This window comes from Canis lupus, chromosome 18 (assembly GCF_048164855.1).
Source record: "Canis lupus baileyi chromosome 18, mCanLup2.hap1, whole genome shotgun sequence".
Taxonomy (NCBI): Eukaryota; Metazoa; Chordata; class Mammalia; order Carnivora; family Canidae; genus Canis; species Canis lupus.
The window spans coordinates 52,645,442-52,665,776 of record NC_132855.1 but is presented as its reverse complement, the minus strand read 5'-3'; the positions used below and the strand labels follow the sequence as shown (position 1 = coordinate 52,665,776).

General features: G+C 44.0%; 1 protein-coding gene and 1 long non-coding RNA gene across 4 annotated transcripts in view; both read right to left on the bottom strand.

Moving 5' to 3' along the window:
* Nucleotides 1-17,069, bottom strand: part of LOC140609204 (uncharacterized) — a 79,138-nt gene extending 62,069 nt beyond the window's left edge. The window contains exons 1-3 of one of the 3 annotated variants that reach the window (XR_012011135.1): nt 15,598-17,069; nt 15,255-15,341; nt 2,705-9,567 (exon numbers count right to left, since the gene is read on the bottom strand). This is a non-coding gene — a long non-coding RNA (uncharacterized lncRNA). Of the gene's footprint in view, nt 1-2,704; nt 9,568-15,254; nt 15,342-15,597 lie in introns of those variants that run through there. The other 2 variants (XR_012011136.1, XR_012011137.1) reach the window with 2 other exon arrangements.
* SND1 (staphylococcal nuclease and tudor domain containing 1) overlaps nt 1-20,335 on the bottom strand; it is a 420,606-nt gene that overhangs the window by 81,598 nt on the left and 318,673 nt on the right. The window contains exon 16 of the mRNA XM_072784460.1: nt 17,094-17,203. Coding sequence (XP_072640561.1) covers nt 17,094-17,203 — 110 coding nt within the window. The remainder of the gene's footprint in view (nt 1-17,093; nt 17,204-20,335) is intronic.

Sequence of the window (20,335 nt, the reverse complement as noted above, 5' to 3'; positions counted from 1 at the left end):
ATCACTAATCAGGAAAAGCAAATGGAAAATTCCAGGCTTGTAAGACACCTGTACTCCTCCCTCTCTGGCATGCCTTCTTATCCTGTGTGCATTCTCTCTGCAACCCTGTCTAGTTAAGAGTCTTCTTTACAGAATGCTGAGGCCACGGATGACTTCCTCCTCTGACTTAGCCCTATGTCCTTTTCTTTCTAAAATACAATTTAGAGAATGCATGTGTTCACCTCTTCTGTCCACCTCTATTACATACACCCCACTCCATCTTATATGACACTCTCAGTCTTCTCCTACTTATCTGTACTGCCAGTGGATGAACAGGTGGCTGTCTGGGAGGCAGGTGAGGGTGCAGGTAAGATCAATACAACAGTAATGTGCAGATGTTAGCTTTCCTGTGCATGACAATGTGTGTCCCGAGGACTACCTTCCTCATGCCTCAGTTTCTCAACTACTGTGAACTGCTTTGATTGGACTGTGTAACCTCTAGAGCCCTGACAGCTCTCAAAGGCTCTAATTCAGTATTTTGAAGGCTACGACTCAAGTCCTTGGAAACTGAATGGGTCATGTTTATTTCTATTTATAATCCATTTTTAATTTTTGCACTCAATGCTCTATGGAGAAATGTAGATTCTAAATTCTTCTAACCAACAAAGAAAAAGCTCTATTTTAAGCTGTTTGACAGGAAAATATTTCTAACTACATTGAGTTTCCCATATTATATTTGCTTTGCCTTATTCCATCTTTGCCTAAAAAAGAAGTTTCTAAAAAACCATAAATGCTTTTTGTGCTCAGGCATAGCAGGAATGAGGCTGCCTTGGCTGAAGGAAGAAGATGGTGCGGATCTTGGGCCCCAGTGGGGCAGGACTGTTTGCCATCTGCTGTACTAGTTGCCTCGTCTCCAAATCAGGCCTGGTTTGTAGTTTGCTGCAAATATTAGGAGCTGAGCCACTAGCACTTCCCACCCATCATGGCAAGCCTTGAACCCTTTGTACTCTGGCTGCCAAGAGAATCTGAAAGCAGGGGGCCACTTTCCATCTTAGGAGAAAAACATGTGTTATATGTAAATAGATTTTTCTTTTCCCTTCCTCTCCTCATTCCCAGCCATCTTGAATGCTTTAGACTGAAAGGGAGGAAGACCTGTCCAACAAAGCTGAAGAAGGTGATGGAATTGTCAGAGACTTCCCCTGCCCCATCTATGCAGGCCAGAATGGTTTATTAATGATCCATGGGAAAAGAACAATCATCCTGCTGGCAGCTTCACATGTAATTAACCAGCTTCACAGAGAGCTGGCTGCCTTCTCCAGGTCTGGCATCTGCAGACTGCAGAGCTACCTGACATAGTGACAATGGGTTTCTAGTGAAATCTTCCTACTGGGAAAGGGGCATCCAAAATAGTGACCTAAACCCACTGGGCACTCAGGAAACATAACTGTGATGGCAGTGCTCTTCTGGAAGCCTGACTGTGTACGTGGGCTGACACAAAATCCTCCAACCTCCCTGATGGCAACAACCAGCTCTGGGGAACTGCAAATCCCACTGGTCACCATTAATTGCCTGCTCAGGTAAGTGGCTCCCTCTGTTGGGTAGAGGTCATGGAGCAGGGTAAGCTTCCAGGTGGCCCTGGAAATACTCCCCCAGCCAAAACTCTACCCACAGGAGTTTCGGGAATTGGTTCATGCTATGCAAGGCAGCAGACTCAAGCTCTCTCCGCCCCTCCGCAGTGCTGAACAACCTTGCCAGGCGTGGTAGGCAGCAGTTGCTTCTGTGTATTTATGCGTTAGAGAACCAACAAAATTCAAACTACAATACACAAAGAGAAAAGCAGCTAAGTTAACCACGTTTTGCCTCTGTAGTCAGCGCTAACTTCCCTTGTAAGAGCCCTGGGATTGAAAGACTCTTGGTCATCCCACCAGGTGAGTGAAGAAATAAATATTTGCCATTCAAGATGCAGTTTTAAAAATGAGCTCTTTAGTGCACGGCACCAGAAATGTCATTGATTGTGTTTCCATCACCATTTCCAACAGAGAGTCAGAGGTATTTCAATGAGGGAGAACAGAACAACCCACAGACACACATGACCTTCCTGTGCTTGTTTCTCGAGTGGAGAAAGAAGCAGATAAAAACTAAAAACTGTCTCCATTCTCCATCCCCTGGTAGATACCTCTTCTAAGCACTAGAGCCCTTCCTTCACCCCGACTCAAGCTCAAACCCTAGGCACCCCCAATTCCCCTAGGGTGAGCCAAAGTTACTACCTGAAGTCTCAAAGGGAATGACAAACATTTGCATGTGCAGCAAAACCAGAGCTAGTTCACAGGTGTCATGGACTTTTTGCTCCCCTAACTCCATTTACATTCTGTAGGATCATAAAGGAAGGCTGTGCCCTTTAGAAAAAGGGGAGAGGAAGTGCTGGGTAAGGTGGTAGTGTCCATCAACTAATACCATGCTCTCTCTTCTTGAGAATACTGCACGTGTGATGAACCCCTCAAATAAAGCTGTGGAGTTGAACAGGCTCCACAGTCATTTTCTTGCTCCTTACTTGCAGTCTCCTTCCTCACTCAGCTCTGATTACAGGAGCCAAACACAAACTCATTCTTGTTAAAACAGCCTAAAATTCTCAGCTGCAGCTCAGCAACTAACAGGCAGGAAGAGGTCACTGGTGGCCTGGTAGGAAATAGATAGCTCATGATGAATGAATTGGTACTGCCTGCCATTTTTACTTGCCATCACTTTAATCAATAAGGGAAAAGGTGAATTGCTATTGATCTTTTCAATACCTCTCAACAAAACTGTACAAATTACAGAAACACAAGGGGGAGGGTGAAAGCATCAGAGAGGAAGGACAGATGAAAGAAGTCTAGGCAGGGTGAGAATGCTGCATCTTCCCAGTAGTCTCCTCGTCACTGGATGTTAGCCACGGTTGGGTGTATATGTGAATGTTTCACAAAGAGCCCTTCCTCACACCTTGAAGAGCTGGCTACGGAGAGCAGTTTCAGGGCCTCCCTCTCTACTTCATGTGGTTGCTATGCCTCATCAGGGCAACAGGGCAAGTGAAACCATATGGCTTCCCTTGATGCAAGGCTAGAAGTCTGCATGTTGAGAGGTGCTACAGGTCCCAGGGCCTCAGAATTTTTAAAGTTGTCATTTTTGAGTGGTGTCTAGCTGGGCTATCTCTCAACAACTAATATAATTCTGGATGGGAAAACAAGAATCAAAAGCTTTGAGGGCAAACTCCAGCTTTGTCATACTGACCCCCAGCCCTGGGTTAATAGCCAAAAGAAGCCAGACAAAGCTGATAAAGTAGAACTGTCTTGCAACATACTTGGATAATAACAAAGACCATGGCTCCACGAGTTCAAGCCTATCCTTTGAAACATTTTGGGCTGAAAGATACATCATAAAGATCAGAGGTTGGGGCTAAAACGTGAGAATTTTGATCTGAATCCCAGGACAATGACCATGCACAGACACGCAAGATGACATACTGTATGTAAATACGATCTTACCCAGAGAACAGGAAGCAGTACACACTGTTATGACAGATAGGCATAAACAACTAGTAACAGAAAGATATACATTTAAGTGTCTGATTTTCAGGGCTTAGTCCAACCAGCTGGCTATCAGAAAGACTTGTGAGAATCCTTCAGTGCTCTGGGACAGCTTCTGTTTAAGATATAATGCTTATCAGAACCAAAGTCACGTCAAGAAAAGGGCAACATAACAGACATTTTATGACAGGGAGAAAAGTGAAAACTGATATAGCTAATAAGCCCATGAGGTAAAAAATGGTCAGATCTCAGAATTTGTCTTCTGTTTCATCAACCAAGTCGAATTATTCAGATGCAGGTGAGAAGAAAAAAAGCAACCACAGGTTGCTTTCCAGGTCACAGAGTGGCCTCAGCTTGTATGTGGTGATTCGCCTTCTACCTAGGTGGGAAGAACTAGGGCTCCTTGGATCCTCTGCACCATGCCTTAGTAATCACCTTTCAGCTCTCTCCAGGCAGAACAGGGCTGAATGCTCCCGTTCTGCAGATGGTGAAACCAAGAAGGCTGTCACATATCAAATATGAAAGAGAAACCCAACCTTTAAAACCCGTACGTGAAAAGAGTGCAAGCCCTTCAGGATGCTCTTGGCGCTCTTGCTTAAATGATTCTCCAGAGACAATGACTCAGGGTGTAATTGTGTAATTCTGAAATCAGTGAAAACCCAGTTTGCCAGTCCCCTCACCTTCCTCCCACAAATACCTGAAGGGCCAAAACAAGGGCAGAATAAAATGCAAGTTACAAAGCTGCTGATGTGGTTAGAGTGGAAGTGCTGATATTAGAAGGAAGTGGTTAAGTGTACCCTGGGTGTTTGGAAATGGCCACGTCTGCAGCCCTGTAAGCTGATGAAGGAGCAGCTCCGGCTGTCTCTGCCAGGCAGACAGAGATTGGTCCTACACTCAGGAGGTGGGAGCATGGCAGTGAGAGGGCATGAAGATGAGAAACACTATTTAGCAAACACCAGTACCCTCCTACATGGAATCTTCCAATTACGAAAGTGACCCTATTCTAAAATTACCACGTGGCAAGTGGCCAGGCCAAAAATCCATATCCAATCAGTGGTAATGGACTATTTGTTGAATTTCCTCATATAGGATTGCAGCACTGCTATAAAAATCTTGGGTCAGTAGTTTTAGATTTATTTAACCAGAGAGGTACCAGCATCCTAGCATTGCCAGCACCGAGAAACCTGTGCAGGCTGCTGGTAGTGGTGGAGGGACCTGTTGGGTTTTACTTGCATAATCTTCCCCTTCTAGCTGTATATTCAATGCCAAGACCCTCTTCTGGTACCATTTGATAGGAATTCACTGAATCGAGAGAAGGCAAAGAGGGAGGCATTACGCTAACCTGGAAAGAAAAATGGTACAGTGAAGCTGTTTCCAATTCAACTTTTCACTACTGGCTTAATAGATAGCTTTTGTTCTTCCTGCAGTGACTGTCCCAAAAGATTCATCTTGGGTCCTTTTCTTGTCTCTTTCTATCCTGGTTAACACCTAGATCTTTCTTTAGAGCTCGTGCCTGGCACGCCACTATTCTCCAATCCTCAAATTTAATACAGATCAAAGATAAACCTATGACAATCTTAGATTGCTGTGGCCAGGCTAAGGTGGCATGGGGCCAAAAAAGAGCAAATGCTATTCCAGAGGATAAGGAAGCCTGGGCCAGTTAGGACCTAGATAGGCATCCCTATATCCGTGATTTTCATGTCACTGGGACACCAAGAAATAAGCAAGGTCAGAAGTCCTGTGTAAATGGAAAGAAAGCATGGAGAACCCTGAGGATTGGCAGATCATCCTCCAAATACTCATATGGCAGTTCGACTGAATGGCAAATATACCCAAGCCATTATTTCTTAGATGTCTATGAAGAATCTGTAGAATCTTGGCTCTTGGTGAGGGTTGGCCTTACCTCTCCAAAGTCTAGAAGAGGCTCTGTGCACAGGTTAGGACTCTGTGGCCATTACCCTCCAGACCTTCACTTTTCCACTGAATGTGACACTGCCTAGAAAGATGAGATTCTAACATGTAGGACCATGTGGAAGCAGAGGCAAAAAGACCCTGTTTCTGGGATGCTTGGGTGGCTCAGCGGTTTGGCGCCTGCCTTCTGCTCAGGGCGTGATCCCAGAGTCCCGGAATCGAGTCCCCGCATCAGGCTCTCTGCATGGAGCCTGCTTCTCCCTCTGCCTATGGCTCTGCCTCTCTCTCTTCTCTGTATCTCTCATGAATAAATAAACAATCTTAAAAAAAGACCCTGTTTCTTCAGAGAAAAGGGACTAGATAACCCCTGATGGTATTTAGACTGCCCTCTGAGAACTTAAACCAAGGATGGCAAATAGGTATCAAAGTGCCAAATTCACTCAACTGGTAGAAGCTCCTAGGAGTCCTGTTTTAAGAAGATTCTGAGCCCTAAGCCAAAACAGTGCTGTGACTGTAAACATGTGCCATGGGTGCTAGATGGGAGGAGCATACATATTTGCCATCACTGGCTTAGACAGGACTGGTGTGTGAAGAGCATTGGTGAGGACTAACCATTGTTCTTTGTTGATTCTAATATGAATACTGCTCCCAACACATATGCTGATGACCAGCCTACCTCCCTACTTGGTATCACAGTTTGTCCGTACTGAGGTTCTAGTCCTAGATTTTAGCTAACGTCTGAGGGAAGAATTTTCATTCATAATAAAAATAATGACACAAGCTGTTGTTCGCTGAGTGTTTACTATTTAACAGGGCACCACTGCTGGGAATTTTACATATATACATGATTTCCACAATAACCCTAGAGAGAAGGTACCCTTTGCTGCAGGTGAAGGAGTTAGGTTTAGCAGGACTGCTGCCCTGTGCAACTCTAGGAGCACCATTCTATTGAATTTCATTATGCACTGAGACGGTCCTGGATTTAGAAAGATTAAGGATCATGTCCAAGGTCATTCAATGAATGGTGAAGCCAGAACAAGAACATAGGTCTGACTCTGAACACATTACTAATGGAGTTTTTAAGTGACCAAGAAGGTAAAAAACGTCCCTAAATGTTTGAGATGTTGGTCTAAGGATGAACTTACCCTTCCTGAATAAGTGACACATGTTGTTTAGACCCGGTTAGGGTATCTGCTGTTAATTCTCAGGCCTGCTCATAATCTTATTTCATGCACCACAGCATTTCATAACAGACCATTGGTCACTTTCATTTTCAAAATCCATTTAAGTTCAGCTGACCAGAAACTGTCACAGGTGGAGTGGCAAGTGGGAAGTTCATCAATAAAGCCAGATTTGGAACACAGAGAATCTTGTCTAGTCGTTGGCAACAGACACAGGGAGTGAGCATGCTAATGGCAAGAAGAGGGCAGGGTTGCTCATGCTCTAGAACAGTCACTATTATGTCCTTGGAGGAGTCACACGTGAAACACCAGAATGTTAGTATTACCTGAAGAGCAAATGAAATGTACAATCTTTATTCTTTGCTGGAGCTCTGGCAGCCCTGCTATTATATATTAAGGGCTTCGTTCTAAAAAGATATCTGTTGAATTATGTAATTCCAAGGAGAAGATATGAACATTCAGGCAGTAGGTGTGTCTGGTAATGGTTAGGACAAACTGAAAAGTGAGATATGATGCCTAAAGACCCCCAAACATGACAGCATGAAAGCTCACATTCCATTTTACATGGGTGCTGCCAATGTCTTGGGGTCCTGTGTGAAGCTCTTCTGGAAACAAGAGAATGGGGCAAGTCTGCATGAAGTCATCTTTAGTGTGTAAAGTAAGTATGATCTGCTAGTCAGAAGATATGAAATAAAGAACTGTTTTCCAAATTAGGCTCCCAGAAGGAAACGGACAGACTTCACAAATAAGGGACTTCATCTGAAAAAAATCTGGAGCTGCTTTTCTATTCTATTCTATTCTATTCTATTCTATTCTATTCTATTCTATTCTGGATATTAGCTTCTTTTCTCCCCATTTTTCTTTTTTAAAGAGAATCCTTACCAAAGCTCAAGAAGCAGTGAATACTCAGGATGACTGAAGAGGTAGGAAAAAACAGGCATTATTACTAGGGGCACCTGATAAAACTAAATCAAATAAATGGGGGCAGCCCTGGTGGCTTAGAGGTTTAGCGCGCCTTCAGCCCAGGGTGTAATCCTGGAGTCCTGGGATCGAGTCCCATGTCAGGCTCCCTGCATGGAGCCTGCTTCTCCCTCTGCCTGTGTCTCTGCGCCTCTCTCTGTCTCTAATAAACAAACAAATAAATAAATGGCACCCAGCTCTCCTAGCCCAATCCTAACCTAGGAGTAGTCCAGAAATTTCTTATTTCTTACCTCTTGATAGAATTTTTCCATTTGTTCTGGGTCACAGGCTCTACATAACTATACAGAAGGCAGACCAGGATACACCTGGCAATAGCTGCTGTCCACAGGGATGGCTCATAAAGAACTCTACGTCAGATAGGCAGACAGTACTGAATACCATAGGTGGCAGGAGTTCTGCTTAGCAAAGCTCTGTCCGAAGGATTTTCATGGTCATGTGTTTATAATGATAATCTTGTAGTGAACCAATAAATGCACTCTCCAATGGCAATCAGTGTCCACTATACTCATTTCCAGGCTTCAATTTAGATGAGGTTCAAAGTACGTACTGTGGACCATTCTAGCAGAAAGATCCAAGAGGAAGTAATGTTTGAGCCTTTTGCATTTTTACTCTAAGACTGATGTCGGTCAGAAGTAAAGATGGAGAGAAAAAAAAAAATCAGTCCAGGGACCTGCCTCAACATTGCTAAGGACCTACTTATGGAGGAAACAACATCCGCGAGGTCTAAGGCCTATACTTTCTATTTCCTTCTACTGGTAGGAACAAATTGAACTGGCAGAGGAAACGTTAGTGTCTCTGAAGGAAGAGTTCATAGTAGTAAGGACCAATTCCCCAGGGAAAGGAAGAATCCCTCTGCTGAAAAGGATTTTCTTCCTTGAGACTGGATTACATCCTTGAGACCTTCCTACATGTCCCCAAGGAGGCCAAATCCCTTGTGGCCATAAACCTTATTCTACCTTATTCTGTCCCCAGTCCCAACAGGCAGGCTGGGATGTGAACACTAGTCTCGAGATGGCAGTGAGGCCTATCAAACTTTACCAGTCAGCCTGTATGACATAATTACAGGTAATAGGATCTTGGCCAAGCCAATGAAAAATTAGGCCCAGGAGCTATTTCAGAAGAATGGATGCAATTCTATGCTTGACTGGCTATGAAAGTTCCAAGCAGAAGAACAGGGAAACAGACAACAGCTTAAGCTGAGCCAGCAGCTTTGCAGAGAGGAATCCCACTGGAGCCAGCACACTATCGGCACCTATCAGCATATGCTGCTGAACTAGCTTAGGGAAGGCTACTGGTGACTGTCTACCTGGGGAGTTTAAAAGCTGACAGGGGAGACTTAGCAGCCAGGGGAAGGGAAAAACGGGGTAACCTGACAGTATCCTCCATTCTTCATTTTTACCTCACCTCTAAATGAAATGATGCCGTTTTCATTTAGGTGTTGGAATGGGAATTGAGGACCTTCCTTCTAGGGCTTTTAGAGATACTTGGCAAGAGCCAAGAGCCCAGAAAGGAAGGAGCTATAGGTAGGCCGGTAACAGCCTAGTTACCTGCCTAGTTCACATGGTGCTTACAGCCTATCACTGAACAAGAAATGGTTGACTTGAACTTCAAAATAAACCCTTTGATCCACAAAAGCAAAGGACAGGAAATACACCATGGGGTGAAAGAGAGGAGTAGCATACTAGGAGAATGATGAAGGGATACTAATGATTTCTATTTGAATACTAGAAGTTTTTCAAAAACACACATCATGATCTCATTACCTTTAAGTATCTTGGTTGGAGAGCTGGGGAGACCCAGGGATGTCAGAGTCCCAGAGTGATAGCAGAGTCAGGTCTTGATAATGTACTTTTTCAATGAGAAGCGCCTGAGTTAGCAGCTGTGTGTCTGGCTTCAATACTCCAGTCTTCCTCCCTGACTCACAAATGCTGAGATTAGAGAGCCTTCCCAAAGTACTACAAGGAACAACAAAAGAACAGGCCTTCTTCCCAATCTCTAGAGTTAGGTCACAGGGAACCAAGTAGTAGATTTAATGAATGTCAATCTATTAATTATCTCTCAGACACTAGGCGAAGTACAAAGAACACAAGGACAAGAGCATGCATGGATCCTGTCCTTGAGAAGCTTATGATCTAGGGGGGAGGCTGACCCACAGATCGCTTCAATGATATTGGTCAGTGCATGACAGATGTGTGCACAGGACACTACAGGGACCAAAGGAAGGGCATCTCTCTCAGTCTGGGTGATCAAGAAAAGCCTTCTCAGAAAAGGAGTTATATCTTAAAAGGACAGGTAGGAATAAGAAAGCAAAGAGAGGGTGGTTGATATACTGGGTGGGGAGCCTGGGTTGACCTAAAGAATGAGGTGAAATGGAATGGTAAAAATGGGGAACTGGGAGTATAATAAGGTGAGTGAAATGAGTAATGGTGAAATATGAAGCTGGAGAAGTAATCAAGGATATATGTAAACTAAGGAAATCAGACTTTATCCCAGGGACAATGGGGAGTAATATATATATATATATATATATATATATATATATATATATATATATATACACACACATATATATATATATATATTTTTTAAAGAGTTTATTTATTCATGACAGAGAAAGAAGGGGGGTGGGCAGAGACACAGGAAGAGGGGGAAGATGGAGAAGCAAGCTCCTCACAAGTAGCCTGATGTGGGACTCGATTCTGGAACCCGAGATCATGCCCTCATCTGAAGGCAAATGCTTAACTGCTGAGCCACCCAGGTGTCCCAGGAGTTATATACTTCTAAATGATTAACTTACTAGATACATCTTTTAAAAAATATTAGAAATAGGAATATGGATATATATATCAAGCTGAAATGGAGCAAGGTAGGTCAGAGAAGAATCATCATGAGAAAAAAAAAAGAAAAAAAGAAAGCCCACAAAAGTCGAACAACAGATAGCAGGTATCAGACAATTGAGAGGTGTAAAAGCTGACAAGAGAATAAATATTTTGGGAAGGTGTGGCCATAGTAAATCCCTCAGCTCCCTCAAGTCTTATGAGCATCGAGAATCACACTCAGTGGTTCCTTACTGGAGATGAACTCTCAGTTTATTTGCTGGACCTTTAGGGAAGTCCTCTACAAATTAATTAGGTCCTGATATTTGAGGGTTGAGAAAGGGTATATACTGTTAAAAGAATGACCACATTCTAATAGAAAAATTGGCAAAATTTAGGGAAGAAAAAGCACCTGATTTGGAATGCATTTGGGTTTGGTATTTGTGCTACAACAAACTCTGAATAGAGGCAGGTCACCATCCATCTCAGTTTCCTGAACTGTGAAACTGGGATATTTCCTGTGTAGGTTTACTTTGAGATTAAAATGAAATATTGTATATGAAAGCACTTTTACAGTAGAAAATACTATATAAATGGAAAGGGTGATCATGATTAAGACACGAGGTCCTTACCCGAGCTCCCTTCAAACAAAATAGCCTTTAATGGAAAACTAACTGGAAGACCACTGGGAGGGGCTGAACCATCAAGAGTGTGTGGGGAGGTAAGAGAAAAGCCTTAGCCTCCAAAAGCCCTCAACACCTCATGGAGTAGGAGAGTGGCTGAGAAAGGTGACCTTACTGCATTCCCTTTTACCTGGGCAGTGGCAGAGATGTAGAATAGGGTGTTCTTTGGAAATAAGGGAAATGTTGGTAGAGAGCTGGCCTGCCTTGCCAGCAGGTTATTATTTATGGCTCAGCAAGGGTTACAGAACCAAGGGAGATTCTAAGAGCAGTGTTTCACTGGCTTTATGGGCACTAGGTTTCCTTTACCTTTCTGGGTTTCCCCGTGGCTTGAAATATCCTTATTGCTTTGATCCAGAGATCTAACTGTGCTACTGTCCCTCCTCCCATATATCTCCTGGACAGGGAAGGGACCTGCGTGGACAGCTGGGAACAGCAAGGGTGAGAGCATATACCACAGCACTATGGGGAAACGGGGGGCAACAGTTTCAATGGTAAACTGCTTAGACTGTTTATTATCTTTTTCAGACATGATGCAGCACACTTGGTGCTAAAAAAAAAAAAAAAACCCAAAACTCCCCAAGAAACCATCTCTTTTATGCTAAGGTTTCTCTTTCAAACATCTCTCCATAAATACACACCAATATTCATTGTCAAGTCCATAGTCCTCTGAAACGTAAAGACATGTTCTTCAGACACCAAGAGTTGCTTGGGATCTTTTGTGCATCTTTGTTTTTTTTTAAAAAAGCAGGGGGTAGTGGGAGAGAGGGGATCCAGATTATGCCCTGGCCATGGCAGGCGGGCAGCCTCCCTTTTGATGCCAGCAGGGAAAAGGGAAATAGGTCAGGGCAGTAGCCAGAGTTTTCAGCTCAGGCTGCCCAGCATGAGGATATTTTCCAGGCAGCAGCAAAGGGTAATTTCTGAGATCTGAAGAGGACAATGGGGTCATTGACAAAGGTCTTGGAAATGATCACCAAACCTCCATACATCCCACCTCCTGCCCTGGGGAAATGTTTACCTCTTATAGCCTGGAACTGTGAAGAGGGTTAATTGTGACACCGATCTCTACTAATACCTTAGAGCCCCTTCTCTAAGAGTGCAGGATTTCCTGACAGCAACCAGAGTGCTGTACAGGCAGCAGCTGGTCAGTGAGTGAGTGCTGGCTAGCTGGCCTTCTGGCAAGGTGTGAAGAGATCCCAGATGACTGCTTTATTCATAGGAAGGCCCTTAAAAGGAAGAAGATGGCTTTGGATTGCCAGATTAATACTTTAGACGGGAATACCAAGTTAGGAAAGAATCATCCAGAGCCACATGATAACTGGAGTACAAAAACTGAGAGTTTGCACATTTAAGCCAGTTATCTACCCATTAGCTAATGTTATCTCTTGCCACTACTTCTGGGAAGATGCTAGCAATGGGCACAGTTCCCCATCTGGGAAGCTACACCAGATCTTCCTGTTCTTGGCAGTGCGGCAGAGAACTGCCTGAAAGAGGCAGCTGTATTGCGGGAGGAGGGCCCACAAGGGGGGATTGCAAGTTCATGCCATCCAGGGGGACACAGAACTCATATAGCTCACAGTCACAGCTACAGCAATGGACACAATGATCTCACTCTGCGTGGCCCAGAAGTAGCCCAGCCTCAAAGGCAGGGGCATAAGAGCAAATTGTCATTTTCAGGGCTACAAGCTATTTAAACCAACCCACTCAGTATATACCTACTGTACAGCAAGGGTCAGCAAACTTCTTGTGATAAAAAGATAAGTAAGTATTTTAGGTTTTGCCAGCCTTACAGCCTGTCGTAACCATTTAACTCTGCTGTTAGAATATAAAGGCAGCCATACCCGTAGTTCATAAAACAATTAGTATGGCAGTATTTCTTTCTTTTTCTTTTTTTTTCTTTAGGATGGCAGTGTTTCAACAAAACTTTATTCACAAACACTGGCAGTGGGCCATATCTGCCCACCCCTGTTACATACTGAGTCAGGGTGGGAAGAACTGCTGAGCTAATTGGATTTCCTTCGAGTAAAAAAATAAGTATGAAGTCCTTTCAGAGTTCCTTGGCTGCTTTGGCCAAGGCTACAAAGAGTCAGGTAACAAGATGGTGTCTAAATTGCTCTTTCTCTTGCCCTGGAGCAAGAATGCCAGAATACTCAAACTCCTGATGTGGAATAGTCCTCTGAGACCCCTAGTTCAGGGAAAGCAACAAAAGACAACTGGGGTGCCTGGGTGGCTTAGTTGGTTAAGCGTCTGCCTTCAGCTCAGGTCATGATCCCAGTCAGGGTTCTGGGATGGAGCCCTATCTCAGCAGGGGAGTCTGCTTCTCCCCTCCTCCCACCTGTGTGCGAGGTCCCATGCACATGCGCACTCTCAAACAAACAAACAAACAAACAAATAAATAAAATCTAAAAAAAAAAAAAAAAAAAAAGACAATGGGAACCAATGGCTAAGAAGGACCACATAGAAAACTGGAGAAAGAAGAAATACAATGATACATGAAAGGTGACAGGAAAATGGAGCTGAATGGTGGCCAGGAATGTCAGTAGTTCCATGCTAGTGTGCTAGTGTCACTGTAAAACACATTTAAGGAAAGGAGGGCTATTATGTCTCTGGTATTAGGGACCATCTGAAATGTCAACAAGAGACTTGTGTGATACTCTGGCAGGCTCTACATGAGGCTATGGGATGGAAAGACTATGACTTACAACTCTTTACTCAAAACAGAGAAAGACACAGGCAGCAATTTCTCCTCTGGCTACCCAAAGCCAAGACAATGCAATTCATAAACAGGGAGTCAGGCATCTGTACCCCAGCTGTCTGTCTGCTCCCTAGCAGGGGGGCTAACCTGGGGGCAGTGTCCATTATAGTCTCCCCCCCACTCCACATCCTCTTCCAGTCAGTTTACTGGTTCATAAATGTGAGTAACTTGATGGAAGCACCACTGTGGGATCACACAGGGGGCCCAGGACATGCTGTGAAATCATGAAATCTGTGTACTTCTCTCCTATATGATACTGTAAGTTTCCAGTGACTGGGGAAAGTGGATAGAGGGTAGAGAAATCCTGGTCAAAAATAATATAATAAAAAGAAAAATTTAAAGGGGAGGGATGGGGGTCAAGGACAATCACATCATCATCATACCTGATTACTTTAGCTAAATCTGATTATCAAGGGAATAGGCACAAGATACAAAAAACCTGTTCAACAGGGGCCATGACAGCAACAGTTCCGCTCTAGAAGAACACCGGAGTGGGGCACAATGGAGGCGGCCCTGAAGGTAAGAGCTACTGGGTGAGAGGTTGTGAATCCACACTCAGACATCCAATTACACAGTAGTTTCTCCTAAGGGTGGGAGGGATCTCTGCATCCGGGAATGCCAAACCATCAGGCTGTTTTAGATCCTTGTGGGGTGAAAGGAAGAGAAAGAACACCAAGAAAAATGTTCTCCAAGACAATGTACGGAATAAAAATACAGGTAAAAGTTAAGTGAATAAATCTAGAACAAAACAAAAAATGCTCTTCATTTGTACAGCATTCAGAAAACAGTTTTCATACATGATATGAAGGCAAATGCCCAGGAGAACAGGCTAGAAATGTCCTTTACTAAATAAACTTCCAAATTATCCTGAGTTTAGGCCATACTCCTTTTTCCTCTGGATAAAGACCTTCCAAAACAGGCCAGGAATGCCCGGGTGGATCAGTGGTGGAGCATCTGCCTTTGGCTCAGGGTGTGATCTTGGAGTCCCAAGATTGAGTCCCGAATCAGGCTTCCTGCATGGAGCCTGCTTCTCCCTCTGCCTGTGTCTCTGCATCTCTCTGTCTCTCTGTGTCATTCATAAATAAATAAAGTCTTAAAAAAAACACACACACACACAGTCAGGCCAAGTAATCATATAAGCAGCTAAGAAAAGGCAGAAAGTTTCTATAACAGGAGACCCCAACTTAGGGCTCTGCAAGATTGGGCCACTACAGCCAAGAATGCTAAATATCAATCTGGATTATACTAAGACCTACAAACTCATGCACATGTTAGGGGCATCAAAGAAGATAAGGAAAAATTTATCTTTTCCCACAATCAAATATCAGCAAACATACAGATAAAGTAAGGTCACAGTAACTAAGAGAGTAAAAGAACTTTGGGCCACTCACTCTGTTTAGTGGTCAGTGTTCTCTCTGACCCCCTTGTGCTTTTGGATATCATCAGCGGGCCAGAAACACGAGCAGGTAGAAAAGTGGCTGGGGAAATGAGAGTTGAAAAAGAAAGGGAAAGAAACTTCAGGAGACATGAAACACGAGGGGGAAGGTGGTGGTGAGAAAAGGGAGGACAACACAGAAGTGGGGAGGGGCAGGAAGTGATGAGAATGTTGCTACTGCAGGTCTCACAGGATCCAAGGAACCTTTCCTCCCTCCATCCAAAGTACAACCACCAAATGAACATCTGTTGCTGCTACCTCTGTGATGTCTTTAAGTCCCAGACCTTGTGTGGACTTACCTGCTTTTGCCAACACAGAACTGCTCTGTAGTTCGTTATCCAAAGGCCCACATGGAGGAAATTCTAAAATATCTGTGCTTCTACCTCATTACCATGCCCCAAATCGCAACAGCTACTGAGAGATAACTGGAGTGTTTGGATTCTTAAAATACTTCTCTAGCAGGGGCCTATCTTTAATTGATAAAAATTCAAGCTACGTTGCACAGTTACAAAATAGAGGGGAGGGGTAAGGCACTTTGCATGCCAATATGAGGATTTCTTCTTCACAAACATGAATGGATGCATCTTATCAAAACCAAAATAGGGGTCAAGGTGAGACTGAAGAGACAGCCAAGGGGGTAAGCACTCCATTGTACAGATGGCCAACAGAGCTGGCGCAATGCCCAGGAAGCTGCAGTTTGTTTTTGGGAATGGGAACTCATAGCTCTTGAATTAAGAAACTCAGGATTTCTTTTGCCATACCACTTTTCATGAAATGGGAAGGTATGTACTAAAGAAATCCTAAAGAGGTGGCAACCAAAAGCAAATAGTACTGCTCACCCAGAAGTCAAAGAGGTGGTTTTCTACAGGCCAGGGCAGTCCAATGCAGTATCTTGGGCTAGTGTGTTCTCTTGTACCCCTAGTACACAATATATTCACTGGTGATTCAAATCAAAATGAGCGATGCTGAAGCTTATGAACGCCCCAAAGGCCTCATGTCTGATTGTAAGGATCTACAAAGACCCATGAGTGAGCTAACCTCCTGGACTCTATAATCTTTTAGTTCTGTGCATATTATGATATTGCATGAAAGCTGAAGGGACCCTATGGGTTTGATGGTAAAAGAAATGAGGACAAAGGCAGATCTAAAATCCTCAGTCTGAGCCTAGCACACACTCCCCCACTGTTCCTTTCTTGTGCCCACCTAGCAGGATGAATGACTGGAATACTCCTGGAAAGAAGATGGATCAGTTGACTATGACTTGATAAAAAATTAGCAGGTAGATGAACACCACAGCAGCTAAGAATCCTGACTCCTGCCTGCAAGAGCCAGCCCAACAGGCAGAAACAGAAATACAATTAAATTAAGTCAGAAAACCCGCTACAGAAAATGCAATTACTCAAAGATACAAATAAATGTTCAAAGAAAATTGGCCTCTGACAGGGTTAGTCAAGCTTCTAAATCCAGCTGGAGGCAGGCAGCTCAGGCTAATTCGCCAAGAAGGAGAACTGCAAAGCTGTAAGCCCTCTCTGCGTTAGGACGCTGGCTAGGCGGGCTTGGTGTACACCACGTATCCTGGGTCGCCAATGGTGAGGGGCGACTTAGGGTGGCTGGTCAATAATGCAGGGCTCAAGGAAGTAGGATGTGGGCAGACACACAACAGATGGTGGATGTGGAAGGCTGAGCACTGGAAAAAGTGACACACTCATCCCTGACGTGGCAGAAAAACATTAGACCAAGGGAGCCCCATTTTCTCAACCCTCTTCAGACAAGAAGCAATTGTAAAATGTCCCACCTCTCGCTGCAGCACCAGCTCCTTGGTGAAAAGTGTTGCTTCCTCACTGAAAGGCTCTCCCTCCTGCACCAAGCCTGGGAGGTTTCGCGCTCCTCTGGGGCATTCGATGCCTGTGTCAGGAGAGAAGGAGAATTTGTGATGAAAAGGGGCCCAGTAGGCCTAATGCCCCTAACCTTTCCAATAAGGCAGGAGTCAGATCAGAATGCCATCACATCTGAGATAAGGGACCCCAGACGGAAAAACCAACACCACCAGGGCAGCAACAATGGAGAGGAACTCTCAGTGACAGCACCTGGAAATTATCATGACGACCTAGGGAGTTCCATATAAGACATGCAGGAACACAGACACCCAGATGCAGGATGCACCCCACCCCCATCTTGTCCTCCTTGCAATCTCAGAGTCTGTCCTAATGATCACTTACATAAATGGTTCTCTCACCTAAATGATACTGCTACCCCCAGGCATTCTGCCTTCTGAGAGCCATTCCAGTGGACTCTTAGACGTCTTCTCTTTATGATCTGACTTTAACGTCCAATTCAAAGTGTTAACTCAGTGTCATTTTCCCTTCATAAGCTTCCCCCACTGTCCTCTGGCTATATTCTAGATAATAGTACCATCAGTTTTTCATTCAGAATGAGAAACAGAAAAGACAATACTGATCAAAGTACTAGGTGTCTGGAACCAGACAGACCTGGATTCACATTCTAATTCTGTCACTTATTTGCTTTGTGACCTTAGCCAAGTTACTGAACCACTCAAAGCCTCAGCTGTCCTATTTGTAAAACTCGTCAAATAATATATCTACCTCACTGGGTTGCTGTGTGAACTAGGGGAGATTATGTATGTAAAATACACAGCAGACAGTAGCTTCGCATATGGAGAGGTATAATACATTTTAACTTTTATTGTTTTACCATTATTATTATTATTGCCTCATAATGCCTCAGTTGTCTTTCACTCCATACCTAGCCTATAAAGATCTCTGAGGATCCCGTTCTTCACACTTCTTTATATCTGAGGACAGCCTTTTTTTTTTTTTTTTTAATTTATTTATTTGAGAGAAAGGGAACAGAGAGCACAAGTGGGGGTGTGGGAGAGGGAGAAGCAGGCTCATTTCCAGGACCCCAAGATCATGATCTGAGCCAAAGGCAGATGTTTAACCGAGCCACCCAGGTGCCCCTCCAAGGACAGCCTTTTATACAACACAGATGCTTACTACCCATCTCAGACTGCCTCTTTTTACTCTTTGAGTCAGCCATTCATTTTGCCAATGTATTTATCACTTACAGTGGTCACCAGTGAGACCATGAAATATGTCACATTTTGACAACTGAGTTACTTATAAATATTTCAAAAAAAATTCATACTGTAGCTGTAATTTTAAAGCAAAAAGCTGAACTAGGCTAGAGACACAATAAAAGGAAAGGATCAAAATATGGGGGAGGATGCATTTAATGCCAAGTCTCTGAAGCACCGCTGGTCTCTCTTGCTGCATAAGGCAGAGTAGCAGGGTGTCTAGGCTACTACCAACACCTACCAGGGAGCCTTTGGGCGAAGAGGGGCAACCGTTGCTGGGATATATCCCAGCCATATATCTCTTATGGATGAAGCCAGGTGGCTGCTCATGTTTCTGGCCACAGCACAGATTCAAGGTCATGAAGCTCAGAGGAAAGGGAATAGTTTATACCTTGAGTTTTCAGAAGCTCAAGAACAGAGCCTTTTCTCCGAGCCTCAAGGCTTCACAAAAGGAATACATCACATCAAACGAAACAGCAGAGTGGGAGAGCAGCAGGACAGCAGCTGCAGCAGGACAGCAGCTTGGGCTGGTGGCCAGGGCCATTCTCCCACCGATGAAAAGATGGGACAGCCACAGGCCCTGCCCAAGTGTCCCACGAGTAAGAAGATCACCAGGGCTGCCTCATTTTGGGTACTTCAATGCCAGGCTGCATGGGATAAGTGGAACTTATTTTTGTAAAAGAAAGTAATAAACTCCAAGCCAAAGAGCTTGAGATTAACCTTGAAGGGAAAGATGGAGCTAGAGTAAAACTGAATGAAAGAGAGCCCATAATCTCTACAACAACAGCCAAAAACACTTTTCATTTTATATCTGCAAACTAAGCAAAAACAGAATTGTCAGGAAAAAATAAAAAATTCTATTGAACTTTTTGGCCACATACCACAAAGCATTGCTGCAAAACAAGAATAATGCTAAAGTAAGTTTCCAGTTTGTTTCCAACCCTTAGCAACCATCTGGGTGGGACCGAGCTGGGTGCTGCTGGTGGGGTGGTTGCAGACTGGGAGCCAGAACTGGGAAAAGGCTGGGACAACTGGGCAGCAGGAATTGGGGGAATAACTGCATAAAAAAGGCAGAGAAGATTTCTGAGACTCTCTGGCTGAGTAGATGTACTCACTCTACTCTGCTGTCATGATCTTGGTACTCAGAAATCTCAAGAAATCTAGAGATCCCAGTAGCTCTCTCTCAATCCTGGGAGACTACAAAGTAATTACATTCAGAAAACAAGATGGCTCAACAAGCCCAGGGAATTAAACAAATCAACCTGAAATGAATTCAAAATGTCTTTCAGGAGAGAGACCGTTGGGCCTGAGGTGACTCAAACCCAACTGCTCCATGCAGACTCAGAGACAAAGGAGGGCCTTTCTTATGCTGCTCCTCCACCTGCCAGCAGCTTCAGTTCTTCAAGTGGAGGAAGCAGAAGGAGGTGGTCTCCCTGTTTCTTTTTGAGTGGAAAAATGTAAAAACCTCGATGCACATTAATTCCTGTCAGACAAGGTGGGCAAGAGAAAGGAGAGGAAATAGAAAGTGCTTGAGAACAGGAGCATCATCTCTGCTTTTCTCATTTACTACCTTTTCTTCTGGGCTGTCTCTTATAAAGTAACTCCTTCTCAGTCAGAAACTCAGTCAAAACTGTCACATCTCAGCTCAAGACAGACAGGAAGAAGTTGTATGCTAAAAACACATGCGATGGAAGTAGGAACCTGGGTATTAGTGCTAAGGGGTGCAAAATGAGTACTTATTGAGTACCCTCTACCTATAAATAGACATAAAGCCCAAGATCACAAAGCTACTAAGTGGCCTATCTGAACCCTAGATTGTCAGATGCTAAAGCCACTGAGAAAAAGTCCAGTTTTGGAGTTCAACAACACTGTAAATTAGAGGGCGTTATAAGCTATAATGGAGACTAGGTAGGAGTCCAGGGTCTATGGTCCTCCATTTCTTG